The sequence below is a fragment of the Micromesistius poutassou genome, assembly GCF_964030765.1.
Source record: "Micromesistius poutassou genome assembly, chromosome: 16".
Lineage (NCBI taxonomy): Eukaryota > Metazoa > Chordata > Actinopteri > Gadiformes > Gadidae > Micromesistius > Micromesistius poutassou.
The window spans coordinates 16,324,812-16,346,673 of NC_140286.1; the positions used below are offsets into that span (position 1 = coordinate 16,324,812).

Below are 21,862 nucleotides of genomic sequence, written 5' to 3' on the forward strand. Positions count from 1 at the left end.
GCAGCCAATCAGACACAACCTGAGAACACAAGCAGCCAATCAGACACAACCTGAGAACACAAGCAGCTAGGTAACACAAGCAGCTAGGTAACACAAGCAGCTAGGTAACACAACCCACTAGGTAACACAAGCAGCTAGGTAACACAACCCACTAGGTAACACAAGCAGCTAGGTAACACACAACACAACCCACTAGGTAACAAAACCCACTAGGTAACACAAGCAGCTAGGTAACACAACCCACTAGGTAACACAAGCAGCTAGGTAACACAACCCACTAGGTAACACAAGCAGCTAGGTAACACAAGCAGCTAGGTAACACAAGCAGCTAGGTAACACAACCCACTAGGTAACACAAGCGGCTAGGTAACACAAGCAGCTAGGTAACACAACCCACTAGGTAACACAACCCACTAGGTAACACAAGCAGCTAGGTAACACAACCCACTAGGTAACACAACCCACTAGGTAACACAACCCACTAGGTAACACAACCCGCTAGGTAACACAAGCAGCTAGGTAACACAACCCACTAGGTAACACAACCCGCTAGGTAACACAAGCAGCTAGGTAACACAACCCACTAGGTAACACAACCCACTAGGTAACACAAGCAGCTAGGTAACACAACCCACTAGGTAACACAACCAGCTAGGTAACACATAGAGAACCTGGGGTACAGAACTCACAGCCGGTAGAGAAGACTTATTTATCACCTCCCTCTAGAATGTACTGCATATCACAATATAAGAGCATAGTTAATAGTTATCAAACAACCACATATGAACTAGTAGGGGACTCTTAATGTGTAGTAACCTTAGTTCTACACACACAACCACATATGAACTAGTAAGGGACTCTTAATGTGTAGTAACCTTAGTTCTACACACACAACCACATATGAACTAGTAAGGGACTCTTAATGTGTAGTAACCTTAGTTCTACACACACAACCACATATTGACTAGTAAGGGACTCTTAATGTGTAGTAACCTTAGTTCTACACACACAACCACATATTGACTAGTAAGGGACTCTTAATGTGTAGTAACCTTAGTTCTACACACACAACCACATATTGACTAGTAAGGGACTCTTAATGTGTAGTAACCTTAGTTCTACACACACAACCACATATTGACTAGTAAGGGACTCTTAATGTGTAGTAACCTTAGTTCTACACACAACCACACATTAACTAGTAAGGGACTCTTAATGTGTACTACTGACTCGCTGATGCCGTCGACCCTGGGGACACCGGCCTGGTCCATCCTCAGGATGCGGATGGAGAAGATGCTGTGACTGCGCACACACACACACACACACACACACACACAAGAGAGAGAGTCAGCGGGTAGATCCACAGAGCTACGAGGCATACTGCCTACGGTGTTAGCAGCACTGGGCTGAGCCGCCCATTGATCTCTTAATGTACGCCCTGGTCCAGAACACGCTGTCCGGTCGAAGGCCAGCTGCAGACAGCCAGCATTGTTCACCTAGCAGCCACCTTGGAGCGCAGTAAGGTCCAGACAGCTATTGTTTAGAACCCAGACGGCGCTGGGGGTCCGTAGAGGGGGTACCTGCGACTGGACGACTGGTTCAGTTTGGTGAAGGAGAAGCTCTGGTTCCTCCGGCCCAACTTCATCACCTTCAACGCCTCCACAGCGCTGTTCACCTGCACCCAGCGTAGGTCTACACACGGGAACGGACACACACACACGTTGGGGCGGGGCCAGGTGTGTTGGGGCGGGGCCAGGTGTGTTGGGGCGTGGCCAGGTGTGTTGGGGCGTGGCCAGGTGTGTTGGGGCGGGGCCAGGTGAGTTGGGGTGTGGCCAGGTGTGTTGGGGCGGGGCCAGGTGTGTTGGGGCGGGGCCAGGTGAGTTGGGGTGTGGCCAGGTGTGTTGGGGCGTGGCCAGGTGTGTTGGGGCGTGGCCAGGTGTGTATAATTATCACTATCTGTTGTATGTATTGATGGTTCATTTCGATAGCAGTCGGCGCTACAAGCCAATGTTTAGCTGCTCTGCGGTACATGAATATAGGTTATATATAGGTAACCTAATACATGGATATAGGTTATATATAGGTAACCTAATACATGGATATAGGTTATATATATAGGTAACCTAATACATGGATATAGGTTATATATAGGTAACCTAATACATGGATATAGGTTATATATATAGGTAACCTAATACATGGATATAGGTTATATATAGGTAACCTAATACATGGATATAGGTTATATATAGGTAACCTAATACATGGATATAGGTTATATATAGGTAACCTAATACATGGATATAGGTTATATATATATATATAGGTAACCTAATACATGGATATAGGTTGCCTTTGATAGCATGAAGGTGTGCAGTTGTATGGCAACTGTTTCTTTATAGGTTAGCAAACGTCTTTATGGGTCGAGTATTCGATTCGTCTTTTCCCTGTGTGATTATCATAGTAATACGCCGCATACTCACATCTGGGCTGATGTACATAGTTTTTAACGTGCGCGTAGACTTACTCATCACAACATTACACCTGCACACACACACACAACATTACACCTGCACACACACACACACACACAAACACCTGCACACAACGTTACACCTGCACACACACACAAACATTACACCTGCACACACACACAACATTACACTTGCACACACACCACATTACACCTGCACACACACACACACACAAACACCTACACACACACACACACACCACATTACACCTGCACACACACACACACACAACATTACACCTGCACACACACACACACACAAACACCTGCACACACACACACACACACAAACACCTGCACACACACACACACACACACACAACATTACACCTGCACACACACACACACACACACACACACACACACCACATTACACCTGCACACACACACACCACATTACACCTGCACACACACACACAAACACCTGCACACACACAGCTGACCTTTGACGAAAGAGTTGCCCTTGATGTCCTGTGAGAGGCGCAGCGCGGCCCGGCGGGGGGCCCCGGGGGGCCCGGGGTCCAGCAGGTCGTGGATGTTCTCGTTGTAGATCTCACAGAAGGACACCCAGATGGAGAAGCAGGTGTCTGGGGCAACGTCCAGCACCACTGGCTCCTCCAGCAGGGAGCCCAGGACACTGGGGCCTGAGAACACACACACACACACACACACACACACACACACACACACACACACACACACACACACACACACACACACACACACACACACACACACACACACACACACACACACACACACACACACACACACACACACACACACGTTGCAGCCAGGGGATCATACAGAGACAATAACAATAACCAGACCGCTGGACTTACCTTCTGAAGAGTTCTGACTGGTGGAACACAGCTGGCTGGCACTGGCCTTCTCATTCTAGACATACAGATAAGCAGACAGACCGATGGGTGAGACAGGTACCACTCTGAGCCATCCGGGCAGAGGAACAGGCAGCAGTGAGACAGGTATGGAGACAGCAGTGTCAGAAGCGGTGAGAGCGGTAGCAGACACAGTGAGACGGGAACCAGAGACAGGAGAGAGGCCTCACCTCTTTGAGCTGCTTGAGGAGGGCGTTCTTGGCCAGGGCCTCCTCAGCCTGCTGCTCCAGCGTCAGCCTGCTGAACTCTCTGCAGCGGTGCGGCTTCACGGCCATGAGAGGAGAGACGCGCTCCTCCACGCTACGGAACACCAGCTGGAGGGAGCGGGGCAGGAGGCCCGCATCCCCGTCTGGACCTGGGGGCCGGACAGGACGGTAACACACCTCCTCACAACAACCCTTTAACACACCTCCTCACAACCCTTTAACACACCTCCTCACAACAACCCTTTAACACACCTCCTCACAACCCTTTAACACACCTCCTCACAACAACCCTTTAACACACCTCCTCACAACCCTTTAACACACCTCCTCACAACAACCCTTTAACACACCTCCTCACAACCCTTTAACACACCTCCTCACAACAACCCTTTAACACACCTCCTCACAACAACCCTTTAACACACCTCCTCACAACAACCCTTTAACACACCTCCTCACAACAACCCTTTAACACACCTCCTCACAACCCTTTAACACACCTCCTCACAACAACCCTTTAACACACCTCCTCACAACCCTTTAACACACCTCCTCACAACCCTTTAACACACCTCCTCACAACAACCCTTTAACACACCTCCTCACAACCCTTTAACACACCTCCTCACAACCCTTTAACACACCTCCTCACAACAACCCTTTAACACACCTCCTCACAACAACCCTTTAACACACCTCCTCACAACAACCCTTTAACACACCTCCTCACAACAACCCTTTAACACACCTCCTCACAACCCTTTAACACACCTCCTCACAACAACCCTTTAACACACCTCCTCACAACCCTTTAACACACCTCCTCACAACAACCCTTTAACACACCTCCTCACAACAACCCTTTAACACACCTCCTCACAACCCTTTAACACACCTCCTCACAACAACCCTTTAACACACCTCCTCACAACAACCCTTTAACACACCTCCTCACAACCCTTTAACACACCTCCTCACAACAACCCTTTAAGACACCTCCTCACAACAACCCTTTAACACACCTCCTCACAACCCTTTAACACACCTCCTCACAACCCTTTAACACACCTCCTCACAACAACCCTTTAACACACCTCCTCACAACCCTTTAACACACCTCCTCACAACAACCCTTTAACACACCTCCTCACAACAACCCTTTAAGACACCTCCTCACAACAACCCTTTAACACACCTCCTCACAACCCTTTAACACACCTCCTCACAACAACCCTTTAACACACCTCCTCACAACCCTTTAAGACACCTCCTCACAACAACCCTTTAACACACCTCCTCACAACCCTTTAACACACCTCCTCACAACAACCCTTTAACACACCTCCTCACAACAACCCTTTAACACACCTCCTCACAACCCTTTAACACACCTCCTCACAACAACCCTTTAAGACACCTCCTCACAACAACCCTTTAACACACCTCCTCACAACAACCCTTTAAGACACCTCCTCACAACAACCCTTTAACACACCTCCTCACAACCCTTTAACACACCTCCTCACAACCCTTTAACACACCTCCTCACAACCCTTTAACACACCTCCTCACAACAACCCTTTAACACACCTCCTCACAACAACCCTTTAACACACCTCCTCACAACCCTTTAACACACCTCCTCACAACAACCCTTTAACACACCTCCTCACAACAACCCTTTAACACACCTCCTCACAACAACCCTTTAACACACCTCCTCACAACCCTTTAACACACCTCCTCACAACCCTTTAACACACCTCCTCACAACCCTTTAACACACCTCCTCACAACCCTTTAACACACCTCCTCACAACAACCCTTTAACACACCTCCTCACAACAACCCTTTAACACACCTCCTCACAACAACCCTTTAACACACCTCCTCACAACAACCCTTTAACACACCTCCTCACAACAACCCTTTAACACACCTCCTCACAACAACCCTTTAACACACCTCCTCACAACCCTTTAACACACCTCCTCACAACAACCCTTTAACACACCTCCTCACAACCCTTTAACACACCTCCTCACAACCCTTTAACACACCTCCTCACAACCCTTTAACACACCTCCTCACAACCCTTTAACACACCTCCTCACAACAACCCTTTAACACACCTCCTCACAACAACCCTTTAACACACCTCCTCACAACCCTTTAACACACCTCCTCACAACAACCCTTTAACACACCTCCTCACAACAACCCTTTAACACACCTCCTCACAACCCTTTAACACACCTCCTCACAACAACCCTTTAACACACCTCCTCACAACCCTTTAACACACCTCCTCACAACAACCCTTTAACACACCTCCTCACAACAACCCTTTAACACACCTCCTCACAACCCTTTAACACACCTCCTCACAACCCTTTAACACACCTCCTCACAACCCTTTAACACACCTCCTCACAACCCTTTAACACACCTCCTCACAACAACCCTTTAACACACCTCCTCACAACAACCCTTTAACACACCTCCTCACAACAACCCTTTAACACACCTCCTCACAACAACCCTTTAACACACCTCCTCACAACAACCCTTTAAGACACCTCCTCACAACAACCCTTTAACACACCTCCTCACAACCCTTTAACACACCTCCTCACAACCCTTTAACACACCTCCTCACAACCCTTTAACACACCTCCTCACAACAACCCTTTAACACACCTCCTCACAACCCTTTAACACACCTCCTCACAACAACCCTTTAACACACCTCCTCACAACAACCCTTTAAGACACCTCCTCACAACAACCCTTTAACACACCTCCTCACAACCCTTTAACACACCTCCTCACAACAACCCTTTAACACACCTCCTCACAACCCTTTAAGACACCTCCTCACAACAACCCTTTAACACACCTCCTCACAACAACCCTTTAACACACCTCCTCACAACAACCCTTTAACACACCTCCTCACAACAACCCTTTAACACACCTCCTCACAACCCTTTAACACACCTCCTCACAACAACCCTTTAACACACCTCCTCACAACAACCCTTTAACACACCTCCTCACAACAACCCTTTAACACACCTCCTCACAACAACCCTTTAACACACCTCCTCACAACAACCCTTTAACACACCTCCTCACAACCCTTTAACACACCTCCTCACAACCCTTTAACACACCTCCTCACAACCCTTTAACACACCTCCTCACAACAACCCTTTAACACACCTCCTCACAACCCTTTAACACACCTCCTCACAACCCTTTAACACACCTCCTCACAACAACCCTTTAAGACACCTCCTCACAACAACCCTTTAACACACCTCCTCACAACCCTTTAACACACCTCCTCACAACCCTTTAACACACCTCCTCACAACAACCCTTTAACACACCTCCTCACAACAACCCTTTAACACACCTCCTCACAACAACCCTTTAACACACCTCCTCACAACAACCCTTTAACACACCTCCTCACAACCCTTTAACACACCTCCTCACAACCCTTTAACACACCTCCTCACAACCCTTTAACACACCTCCTCACAACCCTTTAACACACCTCCTCACAACCCTTTAACACACCTCCTCACAACCCTTTAACACACCTCCTCACAACCCTTTAACACACCTCCTCACAACCCTTTAACACACCTCCTCACAACAACCCTTTAACACACCTCCTCACAACCCTTTAACACACCTCCTCACAACAACCCTTTAACACACCTCCTCACAACAACCCTTTAACACACCTCCTCACAACCCTTTAACACACCTCCTCACAACAACCCTTTAACACACCTCCTCACAACCCTTTAAGACACCTCCTCACAACAACCCTTTAACACACCTCCTCACAACAACCCTTTAACACACCTCCTCACAACAACCCTTTAACACACCTCCTCACAACAACCCTTTAACACACCTCCTCACAACCCTTTAACACACCTCCTCACAACAACCCTTTAACACACCTCCTCACAACAACCCTTTAACACACCTCCTCACAACAACCCTTTAACACACCTCCTCACAACAACCCTTTAACACACCTCCTCACAACAACCCTTTAACACACCTCCTCACAACAACCCTTTAACACACCTCCTCACAACAACCCTTTAACACACCTCCTCACAACCCTTTAACACACCTCCTCACAACCCTTTAACACACCTCCTCACAACCCTTTAACACACCTCCTCACAACAACCCTTTAACACACCTCCTCACAACAACCCTTTAACACACCTCCTCACAACCCTTTAACACACCTCCTCACAACCCTTTAACACACCTCCTCACAACAACCCTTTAAGACACCTCCTCACAACAACCCTTTAACACAACTCCTCACAACCCTTTAACACACCTCCTCACAACAACCCTTTAACACACCTCCTCACAACAACCCTTTAACACACCTCCTCACAACAACCCTTTAACACACCTCCTCACAACAACCCTTTAACACACCTCCTCACAACCCTTTAACACACCTCCTCACAACAACCCTTTAACACACCTCCTCACAACAACCCTTTAACACACCTCCTCACAACCCTTTAACACACCTCCTCACAACCCTTTAACACACCTCCTCACAACCCTTTAACACACCTCCTCACAACAACCCTTTAACACACCTCCTCACAACCCTTTAACACACCTCCTCACAACAACCCTTTAACACACCTCCTCACAACAACCCTTTAACACACCTCCTCACAACAACCCTTTAACACACCTCCTCACAACAACCCTTTAACACACCTCCTCACAACAACCCTTTAACACACCTCCTCACAACAACCCTTTAACACACCTCCTCACAACCCTTTAACACACCTCCTCACAACAACCCTTTAACACACCTCCTCACAACAACCCTTTAACACACCTCCTCACAACCCTTTAACACACCTCCTCACAACAACCCTTTAACACACCTCCTCACAACAACCCTTTAACACACCTCCTCACAACCCTTTAACACACCTCCTCACAACCCTTTAACACACCTCCTCACAACAACCCTTTAACACACCTCCTCACAACAACCCTTTAACACACCTCCTCACAACCCTTTAACACACCTCCTCACAACCCTTTAACACACCTCCTCACAACCCTTTAACACACCTCCTCACAACCCTTTAACACACCTCCTCACAACAACCCTTTAACACACCTCCTCACAACAACCCTTTAACACACCTCCTCACAACCCTTTAACACACCTCCTCACAACAACCCTTTAACACACCTCCTCACAACAACCCTTTAACACACCTCCTCACAACAACCCTTTAACACACCTCCTCACAACAACCCTTTAACACACCTCCTCACAACCCTTTAACACACCTCCTCACAACAACCCTTTAACACACCTCCTCACAACCCTTTAACACACCTCCTCACAACAACCCTTTAACACACCTCCTCACAACCCTTTAACACACCTCCTCACAACAACCCTTTAACACACCTCCTCACAACCCTTTAACACACCTCCTCACAACAACCCTTTAACACACCTCCTCACAACAACCCTTTAACACACCTCCTCACAACCCTTTAACACACCTCCTCACAACAACCCTTTAACACACCTCCTCACAACAACCCTTTAACACACCTGTATGCCTCAAACACCTTTAATCCACATGTATGCCTCAAACACAGCTTCCATGAGGGATTCCAGGGTTATGGATGTGACATTTGTACTCAAATTGACCAACAAAATGTCTCAGAGAAACCATCAGTTCAGCATAAATGAAACCATTCACATTAACTTTGAGGTTATTTTATAGGGAGCGCAGACCCCCCCCCCCCTCAAAATTCTGGACTATATTAGGATCGCACAACGGCATGGCAAATAGTGTGCGTTATAGATGTGACATGAAATGGATAGGCTTTACTAAGGACCTACACATTTTCTCCAAACTTAATTTTTAAAGCAGATGCACAGAGAATGATGTGTACAAAGTGAAGCAGCCTTAGCTGCATATATAAACATGCTGTTGAGATAAAGATAATGTTATGCATGTGACATGGCACATAGACGCGAAGTAGCCGACCACAGACTATTCGATGTTCGATTTACTGCATCCTTCAATATAGCTGCAAAAAAAGACACTTTCTGAAATATATTGATAAGATAAATTTACTTTACCAAAATATAGACCCAGGTGATGTCAATGTGGTTTTGCATTTGCGTGAAACCTGATTTTTGCAGGTTGACTTCAGTGTGTAAATGCTCCTAAACACGTGTAGACCTAAACACTAAGACCAGAGCAGGGAGCAGAGCAGCCTGTGGTAGGACGGTCTAAGGTGTGGTGACGGAGTGACGTAACACACCCAGGAAGGTGAAGGTTTTGCCAGCGTTGGTGACGCCGTACGTGAACACCAGCGAGTTTCCTCCTTCCAGAACATTTCTGACCAGATCTTTCACCGTGCCGTCAAACAGGTCCAGCTGGCTGGTCTCTGGACCGTACACCTGGCCCCGGGAACCAGACACACACAGTCAGTCTCCCCACCACATTATACAGACACAGGCAGTCTCCCCACCACATTATACAGACACACACAGTCAGTCTCCCCACCACATTATACACACACACAGTCAGTCTCCCCACCACATTATACAGACACACACAGTCAGTCTCCCCACCACATTATACACACACACAGTCAGTCTCCCCACCACATTATACAGACACAGTCAGTCTCCCCACCACATTATACAGACACACACAGTCAGTCTCCCCACCACATTATACAGACACACACAGTCAGTCTCCCCACCACATTATACAGACACACACAGTCAGTCTCCCCACCACATTATACAGACACACAGTCAGTCTCCCCACCACATTATACAGACACACACAGTCAGTCTCCCCACCACATTATACACACACACAGTCAGTCTCCCCACCACATTATACAGACACACACAGTCAGTCTCCCCACCACATTATACAGACACACACAGTCAGTCTCCCCACCACATTATACAGACACACACAGTCAGTCTCCCCACCACATTATACAGACACACACAGTCAGTCTCCCCACCACATTATACAGACACACACAGTCAGTCTCCCCACCACATTATACAGACACACACAACAACAGCACTTCCACTGATCAAACAGTCAGGCACATAAGACCTGCAGGCCTGGCTTGTGTGTAGGGAGAGCAAACCTGTGTAGAGGTACTGACCTGTGTAGAGGTACTGACCTGTGTAGGAGGTACTGACCTGTAGAGGTACTGACCTGTAGAGGTACTGACCTGTGTAGGGGGTACTGACCTGTAGGGGGTACTGACCTGTGTAGAGGGTACTGACCTGTGTAGAGGTACTGACCTGTGTAGAGGTACTGACCTGTAGAGGTACTGACCTGTAGAGGTACTGACCTGTGTAGGGGTACTGACCTGTAGAGGTACTGACCTGTAGAGGTACTGACCTGTGTAGAGGTACTGACCTGTGTGTAGAGGTACTGACCTGTGTAGAGGGTACTGACCTGTGTAGAGGTACTGACCTGTGTAGAGGGTACTGACCTGTGTAGGGGGTACTGACCTGTGTAGAGGGTACTGACCTGTGTAGGGGGTACTGACCTGTGTAGAGGTACTGACCTGTGTAGGGGTACTGACCTGTGTAGGGGTACTGACCTGTAGAGGTACTGACCTGTAGGGGTACTGACCTGTGTAGAGGTACTGACCTGTGTGTAGAGGTACTGACCTGTAGAGGTACTGACCTGTGTAGAGGTACTGACCTGTGTAGAGGTACTGACCTGTAGAGGTACTGACCTGTAGAGGTACCGACCTGTGTAGAGGTACTGACCTGTGTAGGGGGTACTGACCTGTAGAGGTACTGACCTGTAGAGGTACTGACCTGTAGAGGTACTGACCTGTGTAGAGGTACTGACCTGTAGAGGTACTGACCTGTGTGTAGAGGTACTGACCTGTGTAGAGGTACTGACCTGTGTAGAGGTACTGACCTGTAGAGGTACTGACCTGTGTAGAGGTACTGACCTGTGTAGAGGTACTGACCTGTAGAGGTACTGACCTGTAGAGGTACTGACCTGTGTAGGGGGTACTGACCTGTAGAGGTACTGACCTGTAGAGGTACTGACCTGTAGAGGTACTGACCTGTGTAGAGGTACTGACCTGTGTAGGGGGTACTGACCTGTGTAGAGGTACTGACCTGTGTAGAGGTACTGACCTGTAGAGGTACTGACCTGTAGAGGTACTGACCTGTAGAGGTACTGACCTGTGTAGAGGTACTGACCTGTAGAGGTACTGACCTGTGTAGAGGTACTGACCTGTGTAGGGGGTACTGACCTGTAGAGGTACTGACCTGTAGAGGTACTGACCTGTGTAGGGGGTACTGACCTGTAGAGGTACTGACCTGTGTAGGGGGTACTGACCTGTAGAGGTACTGACCTGTGTAGAGGTACTGACCTGTAGAGGTACTGACCTGTGTAGAGGTACTGACCTGTGTAGAGGTACTGACCTGTGTAGAGGTACTGACCTGTAGAGGTACTGACCTGTGTAGAGGTACTGACCTGTAGAGGTACTGACCTGTGTAGAGGTACTGACCTGTGTAGGAGGTACTGACCTGTGTAGAGGTACTGACCTGTAGAGGTACTGACCTGTAGAGGTACTGACCTGTGTAGAGGTACTGACCTGTGTAGAGGTACTGACCTGTAGAGGTACTGACCTGTGTAGAGGTACTGACCTGTGTAGAGGTACTGACCTGTGTAGAGGTACTGACCTGTGTAGAGGTACTGACCTGTGTAGAGGTACTGACCTGTAGAGGTACTGACCTGTAGAGGTACTGACCTGTGTAGAGGGTACTGACCTGTGTAGGGGGTACTGACCTGTGTAGAGGGTACTGACCTGTGTAGAGGGTACTGACCTGTGTAGAGGTACTGACCTGTAGAGGTACTGACCTGTGTAGAGGTACTGACCTGTGTAGAGGTACTGACCTGTAGAGGTACTGACCTGTGTAGAGGTACTGACCTGTGTAGAGGTACTGACCTGTGTAGAGGGTACTGACCTGTGTAGGGGGTACTGACCTGTGTAGAGGGTACTGACCTGTGTAGAGGTACTGACCTGTAGAGGTACTGACCTGTGTAGAGGGTACTGACCTGTGTAGGGGTACTGACCTGTGTAGAGGGTACTGACCTGTGTAGAGGTACTGACCTGTAGAGGTACTGACCTGTGTAGAGGGTACTGACCTGTGTAGAGGTACTGACCTGTGTAGGGGGTACTGACCTGTGTAGGGGTACTGACCTGTGTAGAGGTACTGACCTGTGTAGAGGGTACTGACCTGTGTAGGGGTACTGACCTGTGTAGAGGTACTGACCTGTGTAGAGGTACTGACCTGTGTAGAGGTACTGACCTGTGTAGAGGTACTGACCTGTGTAGGGGGTACTGACCTGTAGAGGTACTGACCTGTAGAGGTACTGACCTGTGTAGGGGGTACTGACCTGTGTAGAGGTACTGACCTGTGTGTAGAGGTACTGACCTGTAGAGGTACTGACCTGTGTAGAGGTACTGACCTGTGTAGAGGTACTGACCTGTGTAGGAGGTACTGACCTGTGTAGAGGTACTGACCTGTAGAGGTACTGACCTGTAGAGGTACTGACCTGTAGAGGTACTGACCTGTGTAGAGGTACTGACCTGTGTAGGGGGTACTGACCTGTGTAGAGGTACTGACCTGTGTAGAGGTACTGACCTGTAGAGGTACTGACCTGTGTAGAGGTACTGACCTGTAGAGGTACTGACCTGTGTAGAGGTACTGACCTGTGTAGAGGTACTGACCTGTGTAGAGGTACTGACCTGTGTAGGGGTACTGACCTGTGTAGAGGGTACTGACCTGTGTAGAGGTACTGACCTGTAGAGGTACTGACCTGTGTAGAGGTACTGACCTGTGTAGAGGTACTGACCTGTGTAGGGGGTACTGACCTGTGTAGGGGTACTGACCTGTGTGTAGAGGTACTGACCTGTGTAGAGGGTACTGACCTGTGTAGAGGTACTGACCTGTGTAGGGGGTACTGACCTGTGTAGAGGTACTGACCTGTGTAGGAGGTACTGACCTGTGTAGAGGTACTGACCTGTGTAGAGGTACTGACCTGTGTAGAGGTACTGACCTGTGTAGGGGGTACTGACCTGTAGAGGTACTGACCTGTGTAGAGGTACTGACCTGTAGAGGTACTGACCTGTGTAGAGGTACTGACCTGTGTAGAGGTACTGACCTGTAGAGGTACTGACCTGTGTAGAGGTACTGACCTGTGTAGAGGTACTGACCTGTAGAGGTACTGACCTGTGTAGAGGTACTGACCTGTAGAGGTACTGACCTGTAGAGGTACTGACCTGTGTAGAGGTACTGACCTGTGTAGAGGTACTGACCTGTGTAGAGGTACTGACCTGTGTAGAGGTACTGACCTGTAGAGGTACTGACCTGTGTAGAGGTACTGACCTGTAGAGGTACTGACCTGTGTAGAGGTACTGACCTGTAGAGGTACTGACCTGTGTAGAGGTACTGACCTGTAGAGGTACTGACCTGTGTAGAGGTACTGACCTGTGTAGAGGTACTGACCTGTAGAGGTACTGACCTGTGTAGAGGTACTGACCTGTGTAGAGGTACTGACCTGTAGAGGTACTGACCTGTGTAGAGGTACTGACCTGTGTAGAGGTACTGACCTGTAGAGGTACTGACCTGTGTAGAGGTACTGACCTGTGTAGAGGTACTGACCTGTGTAGAGGTACTGACCTGTGTAGAGGTACTGACCTGTGTAGAGGTACTGACCTGTGTAGAGGTACTGACCTGTGTAGAGGTACTGACCTGTGTAGAGGTACTGACCTGTGTAGGAGGTACTGACCTGTGTAGAGGTACTGACCTGTGTAGAGGTACTGACCTGTGTAGGGGTACTGACCTGTGTAGAGGTACTGACCTGTGTAGAGGTACTGACCTGTGTAGAGGGTACTGACCTGTGTAGAGGTACTGACCTGTGTAGAGGTACTGACCTGTAGAGGTACTGACCTGTGTAGAGGTACTGACCTGTGTAGGGGTACTGACCTGTAGGGGTACTGACCTTGTAGGGGTACTGACCTGTGTAGAGGTACTGACCTGTGTAGAGGTACTGACCTGTGTAGAGGTACTGACCTGTAGAGGTACTGACCTGTGTAGAGGTACTGACCTGTGTAGAGGTACTGACCTGTGTAGGGGGTACTGACCTGTAGGGGTACTGACCTGTAGGAGGGTACTGACCTGTGTAGAGGTACTGACCTGTGTGTAGAGGTACTGACCTGTGTAGGGGTACTGACCTGTGTAGAGGGTACTGACCTGTGTAGGGGTACTGACCTGGTGTAGAGGTACTGACCTGTGTAGAGGTACTGACCTGTGTAGGGGTACTGACCTGTGTAGAGGTACTGACCTGTGTAGAGGTACTGACCTGTGTAGAGGTACTGACCTGTAGAGGTACTGACCTGTAGAGGTACTGACCTGTAGAGGTACTGACCTGTGTAGAGGTACTGACCTGTAGAGGTACTGACCTGTAGAGGTACTGACCTGTAGAGGTACTGACCTGTGTAGAGGTACTGACCTGTGTAGAGGTACTGACCTGTAGAGGTACTGACCTGTGTAGAGGTACTGACCTGGTGTAGAGGTACTGACCTGTGTAGAGGTACTGACCTGTAGAGGTACTGACCTGTGTAGAGGTACTGACCTGTAGAGGTACTGACCTGTGTAGAGGTACTGACCTGTGTAGAGGTACTGACCTGTGTAGAGGTACTGACCTGTGTAGAGGGTACTGACCTGTGTAGGGGGTACTGACCTGTGTAGAGGGTACTGACCTGTGTAGAGGTACTGACCTGTAGAGGTACTGACCTGTAGAGGTACTGACCTGTGTAGAGGTACTGACCTGTGTAGAGGTACTGACCTGTGTGTAGAGGTACTGACCTGTGTAGAGGTACTGACCTGTGTAGAGGTACTGACCTGTGTAGGGGGTACTGACCTGTAGAGGTACTGACCTGTGTAGGGGTACTGACCTGTGTAGAGGTACTGACCTGTGTAGGGGGTACTGACCTGTGTGTAGAGGTACTGACCTGTGTGTAGAGGTACTGACCTGGTAGAGGTACTGACCTGTGTAGAGGGTACTGACCTGTGTAGAGGGTACTGACCTGTGTAGAGGTACTGACCTGTAGAGGTACTGACCTACTGACCAGTGTAGAGGTACTGACCTGTGTAGAGGTACTGACCTGTGTAGAGGTACTGACCTGTAGAGGTACTGACCTGTGTAGAGGTACTGACCTGTGTAGGGGTACTGACCTGTAGGGGGTACTGACCTGTGTAGAGGGTACTGACCTGTGTAGAGGTACTGACCTGTGTGTAGAGGTACTGACCTGTGTAGGGGGTACTGACCTGTGTAGAGGTACTGACCTGTGTAGAGGTACTGACCTGTAGAGGTACTGACCTGTAGAGGTACTGACCTGTGTAGGGGGTACTGACCTGTAGAGGTACTGACCTGTGTAGGGGGTACTGACCTGTAGAGGTACTGACCTGTGTAGGGGGTACTGACCTGTAGAGGTACTGACCTGTAGAGGTACTGACCTGTGTAGAGGTACTGACCTGTAGAGGTACTGACCTGTGTAGAGGGTACTGACCTGTGTAGGGGGTACTGACCTGTGTAGAGGGTACTGACCTGTGTAGAGGTACTGACCTGTGTAGGGGGTACTGACCTGTGTAGAGGTACTGACCTGTGTAGGGGGTACTGACCTGTGTGTAGAGGTACTGACCTGTGTGTAGAGGTACTGACCTGTGTAGAGGTACTGACCTGTGTAGAGGTACTGACCTGTGTAGGGGGTACTGACCTGTAGAGGTACTGACCTGTGTAGAGGTACTGACCTGTAGAGGTACTGACCTGTAGAGGTACTGACCTGTAGAGGTACTGACCTGTGTAGGGGGTACTGACCTGTAGGGGGTACTGACCTGTAGGGGGTACTGACCTGTGTAGAGGTACTGACCTGTGTAGAGGTACTGACCTGTGTAGAGGTACTGACCTGTAGAGGTACTGACCTGTGTAGAGGTACTGACCTGTGTAGAGGTACTGACCTGTGTAGGGGGTACTGACCTGTAGGGGGTACTGACCTGTAGGGGGTACTGACCTGTGTAGAGGTACTGACCTGTGTGTAGAGGTACTGACCTGTGTAGGGGGTACTGACCTGTGTAGAGGGTACTGACCTGTGTAGGGGGTACTGACCTGTGTGTAGAGGTACTGACCTGTGTAGAGGTACTGACCTGTGTAGGGGGTACTGACCTGTGTAGGAGGTACTGACCTGTGTAGAGGTACTGACCTGTGTAGAGGTACTGACCTGTAGAGGTACTGACCTGTAGAGGTACTGACCTGTAGAGGTACTGACCTGTGTAGAGGTACTGACCTGTAGAGGTACTGACCTGTAGAGGTACTGACCTGTAGAGGTACTGACCTGTGTAGAGGTACTGACCTGTGTAGAGGTACTGACCTGTAGAGGTACTGACCTGTGTAGGGGGTACTGACCTGTGTGTAGAGGTACTGACCTGTGTAGAGGTACTGACCTGTAGAGGTACTGACCTGTGTAGAGGTACTGACCTGTAGAGGTACTGACCTGTGTAGAGGTACTGACCTGTGTAGAGGTACTGACCTGTGTAGAGGTACTGACCTGTGTAGAGGGTACTGACCTGTGTAGGGGGTACTGACCTGTGTAGAGGGTACTGACCTGTGTAGAGGTACTGACCTGTAGAGGTACTGACCTGTAGAGGTACTGACCTGTGTAGAGGTACTGACCTGTGTGTAGAGGTACTGACCTGTGTGTAGAGGTACTGACCTGTGTAGAGGTACTGACCTGTGTAGAGGTACTGACCTGTGTAGGGGGTACTGACCTGTAGAGGTACTGACCTGTGTAGGGGGTACTGACCTGTGTGTAGAGGTACTGACCTGTGTAGGGGGTACTGACCTGTGTGTAGAGGTACTGACCTGTGTGTAGAGGGTACTGACCTGTGTAGAGGTACTGACCTGTGTAGAGGGTACTGACCTGTGTAGAGGGTACTGACCTGTGTAGAGGTACTGACCTGTAGAGGTACTGACCAGTGTAGAGGTACTGACCTGTGTAGAGGTACTGACCTGTGTAGAGGTACTGACCTGTAGAGGTACTGACCTGTGTAGAGGTACTGACCTGTGTAGGGGGTACTGACCTGTAGGGGGTACTGACCTGTGTAGAGGGTACTGACCTGTGTAGAGGTACTGACCTGTGTGTAGAGGTACTGACCTGTGTAGGGGGTACTGACCTGTGTAGAGGTACTGACCTGTGTAGAGGTACTGACCTGTAGAGGTACTGACCTGTAGAGGTACTGACCTGTGTAGGGGGTACTGACCTGTAGAGGTACTGACCTGTGTAGGGGGTACTGACCTGTAGAGGTACTGACCTGTGTAGGGGGTACTGACCTGTAGAGGTACTGACCTGTAGAGGTACTGACCTGTGTAGAGGTACTGACCTGTAGAGGTACTGACCTGTGTAGAGGGTACTGACCTGTGTAGGGGGTACTGACCTGTGTAGAGGGTACTGACCTGTGTAGAGGTACTGACCTGTGTAGGGGGTACTGACCTGTGTAGAGGTACTGACCTGTGTAGGGGGTACTGACCTGTGTGTAGAGGTACTGACCTGTGTGTAGAGGTACTGACCTGTGTAGAGGTACTGACCTGTGTAGAGGTACTGACCTGTGTAGGGGGTACTGACCTGTAGAGGTACTGACCTGTGTAGAGGTACTGACCTGTAGAGGTACTGACCTGTAGAGGTACTGACCTGTAGAGGTACTGACCTGTGTAGAGGTACTGACCTGTGTAGGAGGTACTGACCTGTAGAGGTACTGACCTGTATGTAGAGGTACTGACCTGTATGTAGAGGTACTGACCTGTGTAGAGGTACTGACCTGTAGAGGTACTGACCTGTGTAGAGGTACTGACCTGTAGAGGTACTGACCTGTAGAGGTACTGACCTGTGTAGAGGTACTGACCTGTGTAGGAGGTACTGACCTGTGTAGAGGTACTGACCTGTGTAGAGGTACTGACCTGTGTAGAGGTACTGACCTGTAGAGGTACTGACCTGTGTAGAGGTACTGACCTGTGTAGAGGTACTGACCTGTGTAGAGGTACTGACCTGTAGAGGTACTGACCTGTGTAGAGGTACTGACCTGTGTAGAGGTACTGACCTGTAGAGGTACTGACCTGTGTAGAGGTACTGACCTGTGTAGAGGTACTGACCTGTGTAGAGGTACTGACCTGTGTAGGAGGCACTGACCTGTAGAGGTACTGACCTGTGTGTAGAGGGTACTGACCTGTGTAGGGGGTACTGACCTGTGTAGAGGTACTGACCTGTAGAGGTACTGACCTGTGTAGAGGTACTGACCTGTGTAGGGGGTACTGACCTGTAGGGGGTACTGACCTGTAGGGGGTACTGACCTGTGTAGAGGTACTGACCTGTGTAGAGGTACTGACCTGTGTAGAGGTACTGACCTGTAGAGGTACTGACCTGTGTAGAGGTACTGACCTGTGTAGAGGGTACTGACCTGTGTAGAGGTACTGACCTGTGTAGAGGTACTGACCTGTAGAGGTACTGACCTGTGTAGAGGTACTGACCTGTGTAGGGGGTACTGACCTGTGTAGGGGGTACTGACCTGTGTAGAGGGTACTGACCTGTGTAGAGGGTACTGACCTGTGTATAGAGGTACTGACCTGTGTAGAGGTACTGACCTGTGTAGGGGGTACTGACCTGTGTAGGAGGTACTGACCTGTGTAGAGGTACTGACCTGTGTAGAGGCACTGACCTGTGTAGAGGTACTGACCTGTGTAGAGGTACTGACCTGTAGAGGTACTGACCTGTAGAGGTACTGACCTGTGTAGGGGGTACTGACCTGTGTAGAGGTACTGACCTGTGTAGAGGTACTGACCTGTGTAGGGGGTACTGACCTGTAGAGGTACTGACCTGTGTAGGGGGTACTGACCTGTGTGTAGAGGGTACTGACCTGTGTAGGGGGTACTGACCTGTAGAGGTACTGACCTGTGTAGGGGGTACTGACCTGTGTAGGGGGTACTGACCTTTGAGAAGCTGAAGCGCTGGCCGGTTGCAGGGACAGACTTGTCGCTGAGTCTAGACGAGGACCTGGGAGGCTTCAGCAGCACCGTTTCAGGAGACTCCATGGTCACACAGTCCTACACACACACACACACACACACACACACACACACACACACACACACACACACACACACACACACACACACACACACACACACACACACACACACACACACACACACACACACACACACACACACACACACACACACACACACACACAATATTGTAGTATGTATTCAAATCGGTATGTTTAAGAGGTTGAAGTTCAATGCAGTAGTACCTGGTCATAGTAGTATTACTGGTACATGCAGTAGTACCTGGTCATAGTAGTATTATTGGTACATGCAGTAGTACCTGGTCATAGTAGTATTACTGGTACATGCAGTAGTACCTGGTCATAGTAGTATTACTGGTACATGCAGTAGTACCTGGTCATAGTAGTATTACTGGTACAGTAGTACCTGGTCATAGTAGTATTATTGGTACATGCAGTAGTACCTGGTCATAGTAGTATTACTGGTACAGTAGTACCTGGTCATAGTAGTATTATTGGTACAGTAGTACCTGGTCATAGTAGTATTACTGGTACATGCAGTAGTACCTGGTCATAGTAGTATTATTGGTACATGCAGTAGTACCTGGTCATAGTAGTATTACTGGTACAGTAGTACCTGGTCATAGTAGTATTATTGGTACATGCAGTAGTACCTGGTCATAGTAGTATTACTGGTACAGTAGTACCTGGTCATAGTAGTATTATTGGTACATGCAGTAGTACCTGGTCATAGTAGTATTACTGGTACATGCAGTAGTACCTGGTCATAGTAGTATTACTGGTACATGCAGTAGTACCTGGTCATAGTAGTATTACTGGTACAGTAGTACCTGGTCATAGTAGTATTATTGGTACAGTAGTACCTGGTCATAGTAGTATTACTGGTACATGCAGTAGTACCTGGTCATAGTAGTATTACTGGTACAGTAGTACCTGGTCATAGTAGTATTATTGGTACAGTAGTACCTGGTCATAGTAGTATTATTGATGCAGTAGTACCTGGTCATAGTAGTATTACTGGTACATGCAGTAGTACCTGGTCATAGCAGTATTATTGGTACAGTAGTACCTGGTCATAGTAGTATTACTGGTACATGCAGTAGTACCTGGTCATAGTAGTATTACTGGTACATGCAGTAGTACCTGGTCATAGTAGTATTATTGGTACAGTAGTACCTGGTCATAGTAGTATTACTGGTACATGCAGTAGTACCTGGTCATAGTAGTATTACTGGTACATGCAGTAGTACCTGGTCATAGTAGTATTACTGGTACAGTAGTACCTGGTCAGAGTAGTATTATTGGTACAGTAGTACCTGGTCATAGTAGTATTACTGGTACATGCAGTAGTACCTGGTCATAGTAGTATTACTGGTACATGCAGTAGTACCTGGTCATAGTAGTATTATTGGTACAGTAGTACCTGGTCATAGTAGTATTACTGGTACATGCAGTAGTACCTGGTCATAGTAGTATTACTGGTACATGCAGTAGTACCTGGTCATAGTAGTATTATTGGTACAGTAGTACCTGGTCATAGTAGTATTACTGGTACAGTAGTACCTGGTCATAGTAGTATTACTGGTACATGCAGTAGTACCTGGTCATAGTAGTATTACTGGTACATGCAGTAGTACCTGGGACTCAGCGCTGTCGCTCTCTGCGGTGGTGAAAGGTCTGATCCTCAGGTAGACCTCCAGATGTTCCTTCACCTCCACACCCCCGTCCTGCTGCAGAACACCAACCGACATACATCAACCCCACCCAGAACATACCCGAACATACCCCACCCAGAACATACCCGAACATACCCCACCCAGAACATACCCGAACATACCCCACCCAGAACATACCAGAACATACCCCACCCAGAACATACCCCACCCAGAACATACCCCACCCAGAACATACCCCACCCAGAACATACCCCACCCAGAACATACCCGAACATACCCCACCCAGAACA

The 21,862-nt window shown here is 48.8% G+C and overlaps 1 protein-coding gene across 1 annotated transcript in view; it reads right to left on the reverse strand.

The window, feature by feature from the left end:
- The window catches only part of kif20ba (kinesin family member 20Ba), a 54,428-nt gene that overhangs the window by 30,574 nt on the left and 1,992 nt on the right, over positions 1-21,862 (reverse strand). Inside the window, exons 3-10 of the mRNA XM_084480964.1 lie at positions 21,534-21,626; positions 19,799-19,912; positions 10,011-10,149; positions 3,603-3,787; positions 3,376-3,430; positions 2,977-3,177; positions 1,581-1,692; positions 1,231-1,302 (exon numbers count right to left, since the gene is read on the reverse strand). Coding sequence (XP_084337090.1) covers positions 1,231-1,302; positions 1,581-1,692; positions 2,977-3,177; positions 3,376-3,430; positions 3,603-3,787; positions 10,011-10,149; positions 19,799-19,912; positions 21,534-21,626 — 971 coding nt within the window. The remainder of the gene's footprint in view (positions 1-1,230; positions 1,303-1,580; positions 1,693-2,976; positions 3,178-3,375; positions 3,431-3,602; positions 3,788-10,010; positions 10,150-19,798; positions 19,913-21,533; positions 21,627-21,862) is intronic.